We start from the raw sequence: 17,477 nt of genomic DNA on the forward strand, positions 1-17,477 counted from the left end.
AAATTTTCGATTACATCAGGAGGTGAGTCTGTACCATATATGAATAATAAATGCAAAAAGGTTAAAAAAATAGTTGAGTAAGTATACTTTCATAATCACTTTTTATGATCACTCATGTTGTGTACCGTATTTTACTGAGTGACGATGCTGCTTTGGCTGTTAAAAAAAAAAACGAACTTGTCAGCCACTAACAAATGCACCAAACAATGAAACTTCTTGTGTTACTATTTCATACTTTAATAATAAGTTAAGTGGCGATACGTGCCACAGTGAAAGGAATTATTCCTTACTGCTGAATTTTATGCACCAACGTGTGTAATCAAAAGTTAATACCCGCTGCTCCGTCCAACTCCATCTAACATACCGTTTCCTACTATTAACTCAAGTGTTCTTGGTCACTTAATTCATTTAAAAAAGTACTAACATGAATGTGTTTATGACAAATGCAAATCAGCAGTTGTACTGCAGCGGATCCCGTACCAATGGGGTAATCACTGGTCTTCCGATTTCTTATATAAGGCGACGACACAGTTGTATTATGTGTTACCACATTATTGACAAATACGAAAACTCTTCGACACGGTGATTCCACTGAGATGAGATCCATGCTGAGAATATTGCTACAATAGTTTTGTTAAAAATAAAATGTTAAAGGCCAATTCACACTTGCCGTCATGTCAAGCTGTATATACACAGTGTCCATCATGTCACGGCAAGTCAAGCCAATTCAATTCACGTGATCTCAAATTTCATGGCTGTCCTCAACTATGAAACACTATAAATGTCTGATAACATACTAACAAATTCCTCCTAATAATCAATCTGATTCTACCCACAGTACTTTTTTTCACTTCAAGTTGCAGCCATTTCATTATAAAGTATTAACACCGTAGCGGTATGTATAAAATTAACTGTGTAAATGTAGTAGAGGGTAAGTAATTTAGTATGATCATGTCATTCAACGGCATGTGACCGGAGAGGGCGGCCAGTGTGGATGACGCCATTTGAAATTCATTGCACTTGCAGAATGTTTTGACGGGACACTGGGGACAGGATGTGACGTGAAGGCCAGTGTGAACTGGTTTTTTTATGCTGGCTTTATTTGAGTGTAGTCCAGTGCTGCCAGACCTTTGTTTTCGACGGTAACTCTGAATTAGCTAAATAGTTTTAATCATTTTTGTCTTTCATAGAATTGATAACCCTGTCCCCAATAGCAATTCATATATTTTCAGTGATTCAGTCTTTCCCGCCGTCAGCCTGTGAAGTGTGAAGGAAGTTCACCAAAGTAGTTCGTATATGTATGAACGCATGTCAAAGATTATATGTGTGTCACAGGTGGTTTCAGCGGTTATGGATGTATGCGCGCGCGCTGTTTACATGTTGTTATGGTATCCAATGTTGTGTTTTGCAGACTTCTGATACTTAAACAACAGCTCACTGATTGTTAAACGTTTATAGCAGTTACATGGATATAATCGTCTACGCGAAACTTAAAGCATTTAGTGAAGTGTAAATCTGAGGACTCGACTTGAGTTTCAGAGAATTGTGCGCATATTTGTAGCTGGAATTACAAATTTGTCAGCTTCACAGACCACTTCAAGAACATGGTAAGTACCGCTTGCTGACAGTACTTTGCCCTCTAACTATGATCCTCCATTCATAACCGTTTTTAGACTAATATTGCGTTGACAATATTGGCTGTTGATTAAAAAAAATTGTCAGTTTTAATATTCTTTTCTTTGGTGACATAGTATGGCAAATTTGCGTAGGTGAATTAGTAAGGAGCTAAAGCCTTTTTACGCATAACATTTCAGTAAATCAGTGTAATTCATGTTGAGTGTACAAAGATGGCACCAAATTTTGTGATATTAAAAATTTTCAAGTTAAAATTTAAACAATTACCTTAATATTAATTCCTGCACCCTCCCATAATGAGTTGTTATAACTATATGTTGCCTTCAATTCTGTAATTTACTGTTTATGTACTGTCTCTTAAATATTATGATTATTTCTTAACTCAGTAGAGAAAGTCTTTTAAACGAATTATATTTGTGTTTTCAGGCAACATATCGTAAGTCTTCCAACGCAAGCATAAGAAAAAAATCGGGAGGGACTAAGTTTGAACTGACAGAAGAACAAAAGGCAGACATGCTACAAGCGTTCAGTTTGTTTGATACTGAAGGCAAAGGAAAGATTGAAACAAAGGAACTGAAGGTACTAGGAACATGACATATTTCTACATATTGAGAACTTTTTCCTGGCTTTCACTGAACTGCATCATGAGTGTAATAATGTGATAGTGCTCACAGTATCCATACACACTGCTTTTCTACCACAGACTTCATAGATCATATTTCATCATATATATTTGATTGTCATCATCATTTACCAATGTTATTCATTCACTAGTTAATTTTTGAAACTGTTGCTGCTGAGGGTATTTCACATTTTAAAGGAAATTTATGGGTAGTATATATGACCTAATTACTGATCATCAGAACTTCTGTCATCCGTAGAGCTATTGGAAGAGGGGTGAGGTATTACCTCTTTCATAGATATTTACGGAGTAGGTGATATTCTCTCTGGATTATTTAGATTCCTGAGAGAACATACTATGACGAAACTGTTCCACATGATGTGCAGTATATAGGAGATAGGCGAAATAACTTTGGACTTAAAGAACGATGTAGTAACTCAAATTTTGAAGAAGGCATAAGCTGATAAGTAGAAATATTACCAAACTGTCAGTTCAACAAATCATGCACTCAAAATACTGACACAGTTTATTTAAAGAAGAATGGAAAGACGGGTACAAGCAGACATTACAGATCAGTTTGGATTCCAGAAAAATATAGGAACATGCATTGGAATACTTCTCCTATAACTTGTCATAGAAGATAGGCTGGAGAAAAGCAAACCTTTGTTTACAGTATTTGTAGGTTTAGAGAGAGCTTTTGACAAAGTTGACTCGAACACATTCCTTGTAACTCTGAAAGTAACAGGGTTAGAATACAGTAAAAAAAAAGTTGTTTGCAGCTTGTACAGAAGCTATGGTGCAATTATGAGTTTAAGGATACACAAGGGAACCTGTAGTTGAGAAGGAAGTGAGACAGGTTTGTAGCCAATCCCCAATGTTATTTAATCATGACATTGAGCAAGTTGTAAAGGAAACCAAGAAATAATGGGGATAGTGAATTAGCATATGAATTTTAAGGTAATTTTATGAGACTGCTAAGAACTGGGAAGTTTAGTTGATCAGAGTGGATACTGTCTTTAAAAAAAGTTTATCAGAGGAATATCAATAAAGTAGAACAAGGGTAATGTAATGTAGCTGAATTAAATCAGGTGATCCTCTCAGAATTAGATTTGCAAAGTAGACACTAAAAGTAGTAGGTGATCTTTGCTATTTGGGAGAAAAATGGCTCTGATGACAAAAGTAGAGAGTGTATGAACTACAGACTGTCAGTTGCAAGAAAAAAATTTCTAATATAATTTTTTAACATTGAATATTGGTTTCCTGAGGCTAATTGTCTGAAATAAATGGCTATGTGCAATAACAAGTTCAGATGAGAAGAGCAGAAGCTTTTGTAATGTTCTCCTACAGAAGGATGCCGAAGATTAGATGGGTAAATTGGACAACCAATAAAAAGGTATCAGTCGAATTGGGTGGGGAAGAAATTTATGGCACAACCTGGCCAAAAGAACAGGTAAATTGATAGGACACATCAGGGGCATCATCAGTTTGCCGATGGAGAGAGGAGTCAGCAGTAACCACCTTCAAATGGATGTAAGTTGCAGTACTTACGCATATCTGGGGAGGTATGCTCAGGATAATACAGTTTGGAGAGCTGCATCAAACTGGTCCTTAGACTGAAAGCCGTAACAATTTACAAAATTATATTTTCTCTGTTGTGGACTGGGTGTTTCAACTTTTATGAAAATTTCACTGCCACTGAAAAAGACTAATAAATGTGTACTGGTAGGACACACACACTCACATACACTGAGAGTAACAAAGAATAGTTAATAGTAAAGTATATTACTCAACTTTGGTAACACTGCTTACGGCAGTTGTAGACTTCAGGTTTAGTGTACCTGTCCTGCGTTGCCCACAGTTCCATCTTCTTTTCTAATGTACTATTCGGAGAACAGTTCCAAACTTACAGCACTCAGTCACATCTCTAGGCATGTGGTCTCTGTACATACAGGATAATTCTGTTCTGTTTCTACTGAAGACTAACCATTGTCCATCTATTGGCCACTGTTTGTATCTCACTCAATGACTTGAAGGCAGGACAAGCAATTTGCAGGAACTCCCTAGTAAGACTCGGACTGACTTACAAACTATTTGCAACTGACAATTTCTGTTTGTGCATGGGTACTTAAAGTGTGTGTCTCTCTTCCTGGGGCGCTGCCACTCCAGGAAGTGTGATTCTCGCAGACAGCATGATTGGTTTGCATGCAGCGATCTTCCTATTGCGGATGAACATACAACTGCAACAAAGTCTTCTTGTGCAGTATCTCAGTACACCACACTCTCTTCTGTGGACTAACTGTAAAGACATTTATTGAAAAGTACATTCACAGATAATAACCTCCATTTTGACCAATACTTTATCAAGTCTTAATCAAAATACAGTTGATGGAGTGGCTTTTTCTGCCAACTTTTTATCTAACCTATATAGTTCTCTCACCTGCCATTCTCCTTGGTTAGCCATATTTAAGTGTGTCAGACAGTGTTAATATTTCTCAATGTAATTGAGGTAAGTGTATTAAGTCACTTGATACTTGCAACATTATGTAACTAAACAAAAAGGCACAACCATTTATATCAAAACATACATTGATGATAGGTTACTTTTCTTTGTTTCTTTTGTTATTTATCTAATTCTTTTCCTTTATTGTTGTGAAAGTTATGTATTTTTGAGGATGACCAGGAGAGTCAACATAGGAGTTAACATATTAGTCTTGCATTCAGAAGAAGCAAGACTCAGGTCCCATACAGTTATCCAGATTTAGAGTTTCCTTAATTGATGAAAATGCTGAGACAGTTTGTATAAGGGCATGGCTGATACCCTGCCCCCACTCTTTCCAGTCAAACATTATTATGAGTCTGTAATGTTATTGCATTATAGACTTAGAGAAGGCTTTTGACAATGTTGACTGGAACACTCTCTTTGAAATTCTGAAGGTAGCAGGAGTAAAATGCAAACAACAAAAGGCTATTTACAATTTGTACGGAAAGCAGATGGTAATTATAAGAGTTGTGGGGTGATGGAAGGCAAGCACTGGTTGAGAATAGAGTGAGACAGGATTATAGCCAATTCGTGATGTTGTTCAATCTTACATAGGAAAAGAAGTAAAGACACTAAAGACAAATCTGGAATCAAAGTTGAGGAAAAAGAACGAAGAACTTTGAAGTTTGCTGGTGTTATCGTAATCTGTCAGAGACAGCAAACGACTTGGAATAACAGTTGTATGGAATGGATAACACCTTGAAAGGAGGATGTAAGGTATGTGTTAGGAAATATTTTCTGAATTTATTTCTCTGGAGTGTACCTCTGTATAGAATTGAAACATTGATGATCAACAGTTTAGACAAGAAGAGATTACAGGCTTTTGAAATTTGGTGCTGCAGAAGAATGCTGACGACTAGATGGGCAGATCAAGTAACTAATGAGGAGGTACTGAATAGAAGTGGGGAGGCTGGAAATTTGTCAGAACTTGAGTAAAAGAAGGGATGTCATGTTACTTTCAACGGGCTTAAAAATGATGTAGTACACAAGTCTCTTTGTGGAATAGTGGTTAGAGTACGTTACTGATGAACAGAAGATCGTAAGCTTGAATCTCACCAGTGGCTTTAATCTTTGTTGTTTTTTTCCAGATCTTTATCAAGATGACTGGACTGTGATCATTATTTTTATTTGGTTAACTGGTTTAAATGTAATTTTTTAAAATTCTAATCATTTGCTCTTGAAAAAAGGTGGTTTGGAATTGCTGCTTATGTGGTTTTTAATTATTTTTATTTATCTATCATAATAGCTAAACATTTGAAAATGCCGGTCTGTCAAAAAACAAAGGGTGAAATAAGCTGTTGTATTGGTAGCGCAGTGGTGTCAAAATGTATTTTTCATTAGAAGAGATCATTTTTTGACTGTAATCATCATACAAACATTGAAAACGTAAATTCTTGTTGCACAACAGACAAAATAAAGCACACAGAGATTTAGACAGAAGAAAGGACTCTAAATAAATTGAAATTCAAGTGGCATGAGGAGTAGAACTACTGAATGCAATTATATGAATGAAAATATAAAATGATAAAATAGAGGCAACAAAATCAAAGTTAATCCATAAAAATAAGTAAAATGACATGCACAAAGTTCCGAATGAAAAAAGATTAATGGGAAGGCAATATAAGAGCAAATTAAGTAGTTAATATTATGATTAAAATGACATGGCAAAGGATTACAGATGTAAAGAATTACATTTAAATCAGTTAACTGAATAAAAATAAGGTTCAGTGTCATTTTGATAAATATATGGAAATTTAAAAAAATGTTTAAAGTACCCAACAGGATTTGAGCCCACAACCTCCAGTAGAGCAGGGACATACCGTAGCCACTACACCACAACACTGCTCTGTGAATTGTTATCATTTTTTAATGCTCTACAAAATAACATGAAATTCCGATTTCTTTTTTTGTTGATTACTTGCAAATGAGGGCCCACCAGGGAGAGTGGCTGTGTGGTGTGATACCTGGTACCTTAATCTGCATCACCATATGGATGGCTTCAAAAAGTGAATACCACTCCTTGCAGGTCACAATTTCAGTTGTATTTTTAAGTATATAAAAGATCCAGTTGTAAAAAGAAAGTTCCAAGAGTCTCTTTCTGTCAGCATCCAATATCTAGTTTACATTTAAGCAAAAATGAATGTGTTCCAACTGAATACGACATAAAACTTTAGTTGTGAAGTACATTGCTACACTTACCCTGATGTTCACAATTCGTTTCCATTGGTTATAGCAATTGGGCAACGGCATACACTAACCAATTGGAATCAATGAACCAATTGCCATGTTTTGGGAGAAGATAAGAGTTCATTACTTTGATTTTTGATGTGCATAGAACAAGATTGACGATTATTAATCTGGCCATTGTGGGTTACAAAGGTGGTTTGGTTTTCAGTGTATTTCTTTTATTGTGTGTTTCTTGGAATATGAGAAGAGTTCTTGAGATATTGTTTCATATTCCAATGTGGTTGTGAGTTGGCAAAGCCAATGAATCTGACTGGAGGAAAACTGGCTGTAGTAATAGACAGCTGTAACAAAGCCCAAGGTTGAAATGTTTAGCTGTGAATTAACAAAGCCAAAGTATGTCATTGGAAGAAAGCTGGCTGCAGTGACAGTCTGTTCTGTAGTGTAGCCCAGTAATTGTTCTGCAAAATTTGTGGAGTGTTTGCAAAATGTTCAGATTTCCGAAGTTTTGGTTGTACAGGAAACTTATAGTACTGTATATATTTTACAGACTATTCTGTTTTATATTACAACATTCTGAATAATATATTCCATCCTGCTACTACGTACCGAGTGAGGTAGAGCAGTGGTTAGCATACTGGACTCTCATTCGGGAGTATGATGGTTCAAATACACACCTGGCCATCCTGATTTAGGTTTTCCCTAAATCGCTTCAGGCAAATGCCAGGATGGTTCCTTTGAGAACACTTGTCCGATTTCCTTCCCCATCATTCCCTCATTCATCGGGACCGATGTTCTCACTGTTTGGTCCCTTCCCCCCATGTAAAACCAACCAGCCATGTCACTGCATAATTTCATACCCTCCACATCATGACAAGTTTTTTTATAATACTATTTTTTAATTGGTTCCAGTAGCTTTTCTAGTCATCTGACTCACTCCTTGTCATTTTCACTTCCCAACATTCACCATGCAAACAGTTAACATCTGCGGCATGTAACAGAAAAGCCACCGACACCATAAATGCTCTTTTACCAATACATATTCAATTTACCCTGTTTGTATGGAATTAGGTAGTCCTAGATATGTTGTTGCTTGAATGAAATAGTGTAGGAGCAGTATTTTCTAGTCATTTGCATGTCTGAGGTGTGTCTGAATTTTAACTTATGTATTTTCTGTGTTGCCTCATGTTTAGGTTGCCATGAGAGCATTGGGCTTTGAACCCAAGAAGGAAGAAATTAAGAAAATGATAGCTGATGTTGATAAAGAAGGAACAGGTAAATATGAAAAGATTTACAATAAATATAGCAATGGTACGGTGAGTACTTATTTTCATGATGCCGCAGCGCCCATGAGAGTGTCTATGTGTCTATCTTCCTGGGCCCTTCCTAAGTCTGTATTGGCTCATTGTAGTGGGCGCCTCTGCCAAGTTTCTCTGTGACACATTTTCCATCTACGCCTGCAGCAGCCAATATTTTGGCCCTGGCTATGATTTTTGCAATTGAGGGACTTACCGTGGTTAACCGATAACAGCTGCTAGTTTCTCTCTCTCTCTCTCTCTCTCTCTCTCTCTCTCTCTCTCTCTCTCTCTCTTTTCTGTTCCAAAAATTTGCACCTATTTGTCAGGCTAGTGGTGTTTGCCATCACACAGCCTTCCCTCCCCCCCCCCCCCCCCCCAATTTCATCCTCAGTCTCATGGTGAGGTTGAGTGCATGCTTTGGGTGTTTAAAACTTAGATGCAGAAGTATGTATCCAACAGGTTCTGTGAAGCTGCTTTGGACTGTTTTGTGCGTTCATACCATTTCACTCCAGTGGAGGACTAGAGCACAGGGTAGTTACTACATAGACGCTAACCACAGACACGCCTTCACCTGCTGCATCGGATGCTGCATCCACCGGCATCAGCAGCTCTGTGACAGTTCTGCCTGGGTGCCCTTGCCTGGGCTTGTGGTTCCTGTCATCATCGAGTCTTGCCAGGGCTAGCGCCTATTCATCTGCACTCCAGATGGACAGGCATCCTGGCACTTCGAACATCTGCAGTCACACACAGCGGTGGCTGTTCCTGGCGGTCCATTCCCTCCCTCGGCACTGCCGATGCCTATTCCTGTGTTGCAGACAGTCTGGTTCATGCCGCAGTGTGGGTCGCCACCTGGCGGATTGCTGTCTCAGGTCTCCCTGCCTCTGCACCCGTTTCTTGGCTGCCATCACTGGAGCAGCCCCTGCTGCACCTGACTCCACAGCCACCTCTACCTCCATTGCTGGATCCGGTGCGGCTGTTGTCTCCAGGAGCCCCATTGATGCCTCCAGCACTGACCATTGATCTCAGTGAGGCTGTGGCTGTGGCGAAGCAGTGCCTGATCCTGCCCTACGGACTGTCTTGAGAAGGGGGGGCGGCATGCCTAACCCCCACCTCATCATTTCTACCTGTACTCGCTGGTGCCCGCACATCATATGCTGCAGAAGCCACCATTGTCAGCGGAGGAAATAGTCATCAACCCTGTCATTGGTTTCCCTTTCTTTCCCCCCCCCCCCCCCCCCCAAAGAAGCAGGATTGTTTAAGCAATGCAAACATCTGTTCGCCCTATTCTTTACCCTGTATTACTGTTGTCCAGTCAGTGTGTTCAGTGCCGTGCACAACCTGTATCTTACGTGTTGCTCTATAAAGTACTATGTTCCATAAATCGTATTTGTTCTTGCTATAACAGATATGGCTGATTTCTTTCCTCATGACTGACTAATATGAGCTCAAGCTCAGCCTCTGTTGGCCTCGGTGTCAGGGAGGCATCTTTCATGCTTCCGTCTTCCTTACATAGTTGACATTATAACAATTTTGACGTGTACAATTTCAAATCTTAACAAAACAGTTTTATATCTTTAGCACAGGGTGTTTGGTACTGTAAATGTGATAAACGTAAAAGTAGTCTCAATCATACTTCATTGCACTTGGAGGAGTTTCTGCATCCTTGTTTATCCTAGAAATTGAAAAACAGAATTTTCCATGGTTTTGTTTGTTCAAGGGGTAGTTAGTAAGTTTTATTTGTTACCTCAAAAAATAAAGTTATGTCATTAATTTTTTATTTGTTTGCAGTTAACATGTCTGCAGGCTTGGTACTCACTGAAATACCCACCGAATTCGTTTAGGCTTCTCAAGTTATGTGGTATGTTGTACTATTGTGTGGAGAGTTCAGTGTGCACTAAAACTACAGACATGAACCTGCTAACAAACAAACAAAATTAATTATGAAGCTATTGTTTTGAGGTGAGAATTAGAACTATATTACTAGTCCTTGTGTTTATTGTTAGGGCTGTGTTGTGTGTAATTCCACAGAAGTTTTATAACTTCCTGTATATATGAGACCGTCTCATCTAAATCTTTATATTGTCATTTCAGGTTATCTGACATATGAAGACTTTGTATCATTGATGACAGTGAAAATGGCTGAAAAAGACTCAAAGGATGAGATTCTGAAAGCTTTTCGCTTATTTGATGATGACGAGACAGGAAAAATATCATTCAAGAATTTGAAACGTGTTGCTAAAGAACTAGGAGAAAACATCACAGATGAAGAACTGCAGGTATATGTTGCAAAACATTTTCATCAGAATGTTCTGTTCTTTACATTTCTAATTTCATTGTTCTGACATTAAAAAATATGGAATAAGATTTAAAGAAAATATTTTTTCAAATGTTATTGTCAATGGAATGTCTCTTCACTTTTCATGCTAGTGTGTTGAAGTGCCAGAGCTTTGTAAGTTATTTGGTTGATATTGAACTTATTCAACATAAGAGAATCAAAGATGAAATTTTATTGTGATGACAGCTTCCTCATTTATGTATATCCTTGCAATTGCCTTCAAATTATGTTCGCAGAAAAGAAATGTTTTTTCTGCTTGGTAATAGAGTAGGGCTGGAAAAAGTCACATTTTTGATAAATGTGAATTCTGTCTCAGAATGTGAATTTACATAATAAATGCTGCTTCATAATGAACAGCATCCAGATCAGCTATTTTATTTGAGATAGTATAAAAGAGCTTTATTTTATGCATAAATACAGAAAAAGTAACCAATTAAAAGCCCAGTTTGGTAAGGTAATATGGGTAAGAACATTCCTGCAATAGACAAGAATTTATTTGTTTATTTTTAAGATACATTAATTTCATATAGATTTACCATTGTAACAGCATTGCAGTCCCATACTATTGCTTTTTTATAACATTGTTTCCACACTAAAATTTTTTTAGGAGATGATTGATGAAGCAGATCGAGATGGTGATGGGGAGATAAATCAAGAGGAGTTCCTGAGAATCATGAAGAAAACAAGTCTGTATTAGATCCATTTTACCTGATTTCCAGTTTCGTGTTCAGATACGCAATTGTGTGTGTTCAGCCTTAAGTAATTGTGCCCATAATAATGCACTTGTGCACACAAATATTTCATTTACTACTTCACAATTCTAGTCTTTTACGTCTGTTGATAGATATGAATCTTAGTGCACATTTGCAGTACAGATTTCTTTTTTATTTTGTTACACTTCATATGACTTTTTATATGACTACTATTGTTTTATGTAAATATTGTTACAGTGCTGTATAACATATTGTTTTGTTAACTTTGTAAAGTTTATTAATGTACTTATGAATATCAGCTATGATACCTTTACTTCAAGCAGTGCCTCTTGAGTAATGAATTTTGTATTCATCAATTATTATTTTACCTTTTAATGATAAATTTTACATGGTATATTTTTATTCAAGGAATGTTACTGTGTTTAATACACACAATGCTATCAATCTTTGCAATTATTATTACACCAGTATTACACTTGATAATGATCTTGTTTTGTGAACAGTCTAATGTAAATGACAACTCTAATTGTGCAAATATTTTCCTGTGATACTTTTTCCTGCTAATGTTCAAATGTTTCTTATCTTACAATAAAAATATTTTTTATCAGTGTTGTTCATTATAATATGTAAACCCTCCTAGGACAAGTGTTAGAAATATTTCACACAACTGGAATACAGTAGTGTGGGTTTTAAGTTTTATAACTGTCAGAGAAGATCCACCTGTCATTTCCTCAGCTACACCAATACACTCTGATCAGCAATTTAATTTGAGGCCATCATCATGTTGGAAGTAGTGCTCATATCATGTTTACAAATGCAATAGTTGACACATGAATAATTTCATCTGACTGACATTCAAACATAATTTGAGCAAGACATTAGATCTTTGTCATGCAGACTCCACAATGACTGTGGGCCACTGCTTCAGGGATACTCCATGAATATTCATTTATGGTGTAACTACTGGTGTCAGATTATCAGCTGCCATCTGCAACAATGTCAGCTGTTGGCTAGCTCATGTTGCAGCAGCAAATTAATGACCCACAGTACAATGCTGGACAATGGCAACATGCAAACAGCCATATCATGAAGAACCATTACTTTGCCACTTTATTTCAGAAGCCAGTTTCCTGGACAATTTCTATTATCACATGATCAACAGTGGATGGTCTTCGTGGGGGAAAAATATTACCTGTGTTGGTGTATCACCTAATAGAGCAACAGTTGAATTCCTGGAAAAATATGTCATTCAGAGTTTTAGGTATTTTCTCTAAAACAAAAGTGTATGTTGTACTACACATTAGGGTTTCATTTGCATATGGAGTGATAGAAGAAAACTGTTTAAAATCTTCAGCAATAAGTCTAACATTGCCTACAGGAGCAATAAGTAAGGGTTTCTAGTATATTGATAGATTCCTCACTTAATACTGGTTTATGAAACATTATAAGTAACCTTCCCAGGATTATGGCATCTATATTAAACTGTGTGCCAGTTCATGTTTTTCAGCATTTCCATGTTGCTGTCTTGGGAGTCAAAAAACTGTGACCATTCATGTGTTGCTGTTTTTGGTGGTGTGGTGGTGATCTGTCCAAAGACCGGTTTCATCCAGCTCTCCACACTAGACTATCATGTAGAAACTTCTAGAACACTTGCTGTTTGGCATGAAGGAAGTCATTCTGTTCAACGTATATCAATATGTTTGAGCTTGTAATACTTTGTAAGAGTTTGCAATAGACAGATGTCAGTGATATGATATGAGAATAACTTTGAGTCACTGCTGCTAACACTAGACCTACCATTGAATGCTGCTCATAGTCAAGTCAACCAGTAGTTATAAGTCCCGTATTTCCTGGAGAGGAGACAGTATCCATAGGACAGCATAGTACTAGAGATGCTTTTGCTATCTGTGATTCAGTTGCTTACAGCAAATCCCAGCTACTCATAAACACCAACCAACTCATCCCATGCCTGAGAACAATATCCAGAGTGGAGCTGTGTTGTGGGTAGTGCAACAGTTTTTGTAACAGTTAACACACACTTTTGAATGGACCCTCACTGATTCTCTTAGTTTCATGATCTGCTATACTACAAGAATCACTTTTTCTTGGTAAGAACAACACCCATTGTATGACATAATGAAAGAAAGAAATCTGGGATAAAATGTATTGGTCCCCTGAGGCTACTCAGAATGTTATTTTGAACTTTTGTTTTGTTGACTCATGTAATGAAGTCAAAAATAGTAGAAATTAATAACAAACACTGACAATATACACTCAGGTTGAAGGGGATAAGCTATGTGGAACAGGAGATGACTGCTATAATATACATAACTCTCAGTTATGCCTCAGCAGTCAACTTTGTAAGAGCTATGTTTGCATTGCAGTGATTATCTTTCGAACTTGATCTTCGAACATAATTGGTTAAAATACTGATAAAGTTGGAAATATTGCACCAATCACGTAAGATACTACACTGCAATTAAGTGGCAAAATTTTAGAATAAATATTGTAGCCCAAATTTCAATAAAACACAACAGTAAACTTACTATGAAAAAGTTGTGTGTGGCAGGTGTAAGCTTCCAAAAGATATTAAAAATATAATTTTATTCACCCCCGATCCAGGGTTCTGGCGACCTTTCAGTAATCGCCCCCCCCCCCCCCCCCCTCCATTTCCTGAGCCTCACCAGTCCTTGTCCTTCGTCCCCTTCAACCTTTCTGTGAGGAGGAGGACCAACTGGTTCTGGAAGCTTGCACACTTTCTTAACTTTTGTATCTGTTTGTTCCTGCTGTCTCTTGCTGAATAGATTTTTTTATCTGTCCAATTGTTATTGTGGGCTTCAGTCCTGAGACTGGTTTGATGCAGCTCTCCATGCTACTCTATCCTGTGCAAGCTTCTTCATCTCCCAGTACCTACTGCAACCTACATCCTTCTGAATCTGCTTAGTGTATTCATCTCTTGGTCTCCCCCTACGATTTTTATCCTCCACATTGCCCTCCAATACTAAATTGGTGATCCCTTGATGCCTCAGAACATGTCCTACCAACTGATCCCTTCTTCTGGTCAAGTTGTGCCACAAACTTCTCTTCTCCCCAATCCTATTCAATACTTCCTCATTAGTTATGTGATCTACCCATCTAATTTTCAGCATTCTTCTGTAGCACCACATTTCGAAAGCTTCTATAAATAATTTTCATCAATTTATGTAGTGCTTGCTAAAGCCAAATTATTTCCTGTTGTACTTGGCAATTTTAAATCTGTTATTTAGTTCCATGACAGCTGATGAGATCTGAAACTGGGTGAGAATTCTATAAAGCCAGGTTTCCACATGTAATTAGTTATGCCATAGCAAGTGGCATGACAGCTAATACAGCAGTGGCACCATATGCTGCTGATTCCACAGGCTACTGTTAAAATTCTAGTGCCACAGTTTTCAATATGGCATCAGTCAAGATAACTCAGATAGACACTAGTGTTGTCATTCAAGTTATGGCATTAGAATTGAGCCAAGAATATAAGAAGAAGAGAGAGCATAAATGCTGGATTTGGAAATGGGCTGTACACAGAAATAATACAAGGCCATCAAAAAGATAAATGAAGTAGCACTTGTAAAAGAAAAGCCATTCTTGAACCTCTTTTGGATAACAAAAGTAAATTTCGAGTACTTGTTGAGCTCTATTAAAAAATCCTATACTCATACTAGAAATGCAGTACTTCCTTGACTGAAACTTTAAGTGACATTATTATTTCGTACTGAATTTTGAAGTGTACAAAAGGCACTGTAGGAGTTGATTTACGTTATTAAAGCTTACACTCATTCAGAAATTATATTGCCATTGGGAACTTTGATATCCTCTCTCAAATCCACTGAGCAAGTGTTTAAGAGAACTGAGGTTGCCAATACTTGAATCTGAATATACTGCTAGTTGGCTTACTGTATTAGTTTTCACAATTTGTAGAATTAAATGAGTGGCTGTGAAACTATCAATCACCTGTCACTAATTGCTCAATAAGACTTGCTTACTCACACACAAATCTTGTCCATACATCATATAATAGAAATAGAAATCAACAAGTACATGCTTGTGGACACAGAATAGTCCACTACAAATGTGATAGATATATGTAGGCCTTACATCTTACAGTTATACATGGAAATTAATAGCTGATGTTGTACTGAAGAAATAAATTGCATTTATGCTTGGCATTTCCAAATTGTGCCAGAAGGGTGGTACCATGTGTCAGAAAAAAATGTGCCAGAATGATAAAATTCACCTTATGTAAGTTTTCACATAAATCATGCCACGTGTAACCACTTATGAACAAACACATTGCACAAACACCACCTACCATAATAAACATAATGAATCCTGCAAGCTCTGACCTACCAGTGGCAAATGTGACCCTTGTATTGTATGGAACTGAGGACCTAGAAACAATGGAGAGGCTTCTTCCCCACCGAAGCCATCAATGGTACACAACCCACAACAGGCTACAGCAGTCCACTCACCCCACCGCCACCCCACACTGAACCCAGCGTTATAGTGCAGTTCGGCCTCCAGTGGAACATTCCCCCCTCCCAGGAATGTCTCACACCACACGTGTGTAACCCCAATGTTTGCATGGTAGAGTAATTATGGTGTATGCGTACGTCGAGAAAGTGTTTGCGCAGCAATTGCCGACTTAGTGTAACCGAGGCAGAATAAGGGGAACCAGCCTGCATTTGCTGAGGCAGATGGAAGACCACTGGCCGGCACACCGGATCTAGACACTAATCCACCGGGCGGACTCATGCTGGGGAAATGTGACCCTTAGTACAATTTTGGTGAAACCCTAGTTATTATGGTCAGATAATACAGTTTGTGGCTCGGCTGTCTTAAGAACCAATCTGTCTTGGCCCACATCACGTCAGATATAATTACATGTAGTTATGTGTTAGCTGCACTTAATGACCAATTGACTACAGAAGTACAAGATGTCCTAGCTTTGCTGCCAAGCACAGAAAATAACACCTCTGCCAAGCTTGTGTCTGTAATAAACTTGTTGTAGCCAAAAGCTAAGTGCCTTGAAAAATTTTTCTGCACTGAAGAACACCCGACCGCACACACCACTTCATCATCTTCAGACACTCGGAGACAACACAGTTAACAATGGTATTCTGCAAAATATATGGCTGTTGAGCTTGACCCTGGATGCACAGAAAATAATCACAGTTTTTGCTGGTGACGTCATTGCTCTGACTCAAACCTCTGACCAAATAGTCGAGATGGGTCCATTAATGTGTGTCACAAGCATCTGCACCAGAATGGAGACAACTCTGGAAGCACTGAACTATCTAAGGTAGTTGCAGGCCTGCAAATACAGTGCTCCATAAGTACATCATGATGGCAACTTTCTTCCAGCAGAAACAGGTGTTCAAATACTAAAACAGGTTGAACAGGGGGAAAAAGTGGTGCAGTTAAAAATTTTTGTACAGTGGTGGGGGAGAGTAGGTTGCTATGAACAACATAGTAACACTCCAGACCAGAGTGTGGGAATGGAAGGGCCATGTAAATGTCACTTTTTTATGTTTTTCTTGAATAACTCAAAAAGCACAGCTTTTAAAGAAAATGTTTCCCGGCACTATATTTCCTGCAAAGAAACCTATTCATTTTCTCTCTGGGGCCAATACACTGATGGAAAAAATTGCAACACCAAACATTAATTAATGAAATTTCAGTAATGTTTTTGGCTTGGTAACATATTTAAGTGACTACATTTGCTAGATGATAAGTTAATGCAAGTGGAAAAGAAGCCATTGCAAATGTGAAACACTGCCTGTTGTATTTGGTCAGTCAATGAAAGGACAGTTAATGCTGATGCAAGAGTTGTTGTCTGATGATGTCCTATATGTGCTCGTTTGGAGCCAGATCTGGTGGTTGAGCATGCCAATACAAGATATCGACACTCTGTATAGCATGTTGGATAACAACAGTGGCATGTAGGCAAGCATTATCCTGTTGGAAAACACCCTCGAAATTCTGTTGATGAATGGCAGCACAACAGGTCAAATCAACAGACTGACGTACAAATTTGCCATCAGGGTGCATGGGATAGCCATGAGAGTGATTGTGACAGAGTCCTGCAAAGGGGCCCATCTCACGGGCCAGCACT

General features: G+C 38.0%; 2 protein-coding genes across 2 annotated transcripts in view; one reads left to right on the plus strand and one right to left on the minus strand.

The window, feature by feature from the left end:
• LOC126100808 (glucose dehydrogenase [FAD, quinone]-like) overlaps positions 1-17,477 on the minus strand; it is a 319,968-nt gene that overhangs the window by 271,104 nt on the left and 31,387 nt on the right. The window lies entirely within an intron of this gene.
• LOC126100809 (uncharacterized) lies at positions 1,191-11,901 on the plus strand. The gene is made up of 5 exons (XM_049911442.1): positions 1,191-1,607; positions 2,062-2,214; positions 8,174-8,255; positions 10,370-10,554; positions 11,221-11,901. Exons 1-5 carry the CDS (start codon positions 1,605-1,607, stop codon positions 11,308-11,310), a joined length of 513 nt encoding a protein of 170 aa, XP_049767399.1. The 5' UTR covers positions 1,191-1,604; the 3' UTR covers positions 11,311-11,901.

Source organism: Schistocerca cancellata, chromosome 9 (assembly GCF_023864275.1).
Source record: "Schistocerca cancellata isolate TAMUIC-IGC-003103 chromosome 9, iqSchCanc2.1, whole genome shotgun sequence".
In the NCBI taxonomy this organism is placed as follows: Eukaryota; Metazoa; Arthropoda; class Insecta; order Orthoptera; family Acrididae; genus Schistocerca; species Schistocerca cancellata.

What these genes read in the sequence shown, in the direction of transcription:
- LOC126100809 (XM_049911442.1), top strand. An exon ending in TGTTGATAAAGAAGGAACAG is followed by an intron (nt 8,256 to 10,369) that starts GTAAATATGAAA and finishes TTGTCATTTCAG; the next exon opens with GTTATCTGACATATGAAGAC. An exon ending in TCACAGATGAAGAACTGCAG is followed by an intron (nt 10,555 to 11,220) that starts GTATATGTTGCA and finishes AAATTTTTTTAG; the next exon opens with GAGATGATTGATGAAGCAGA.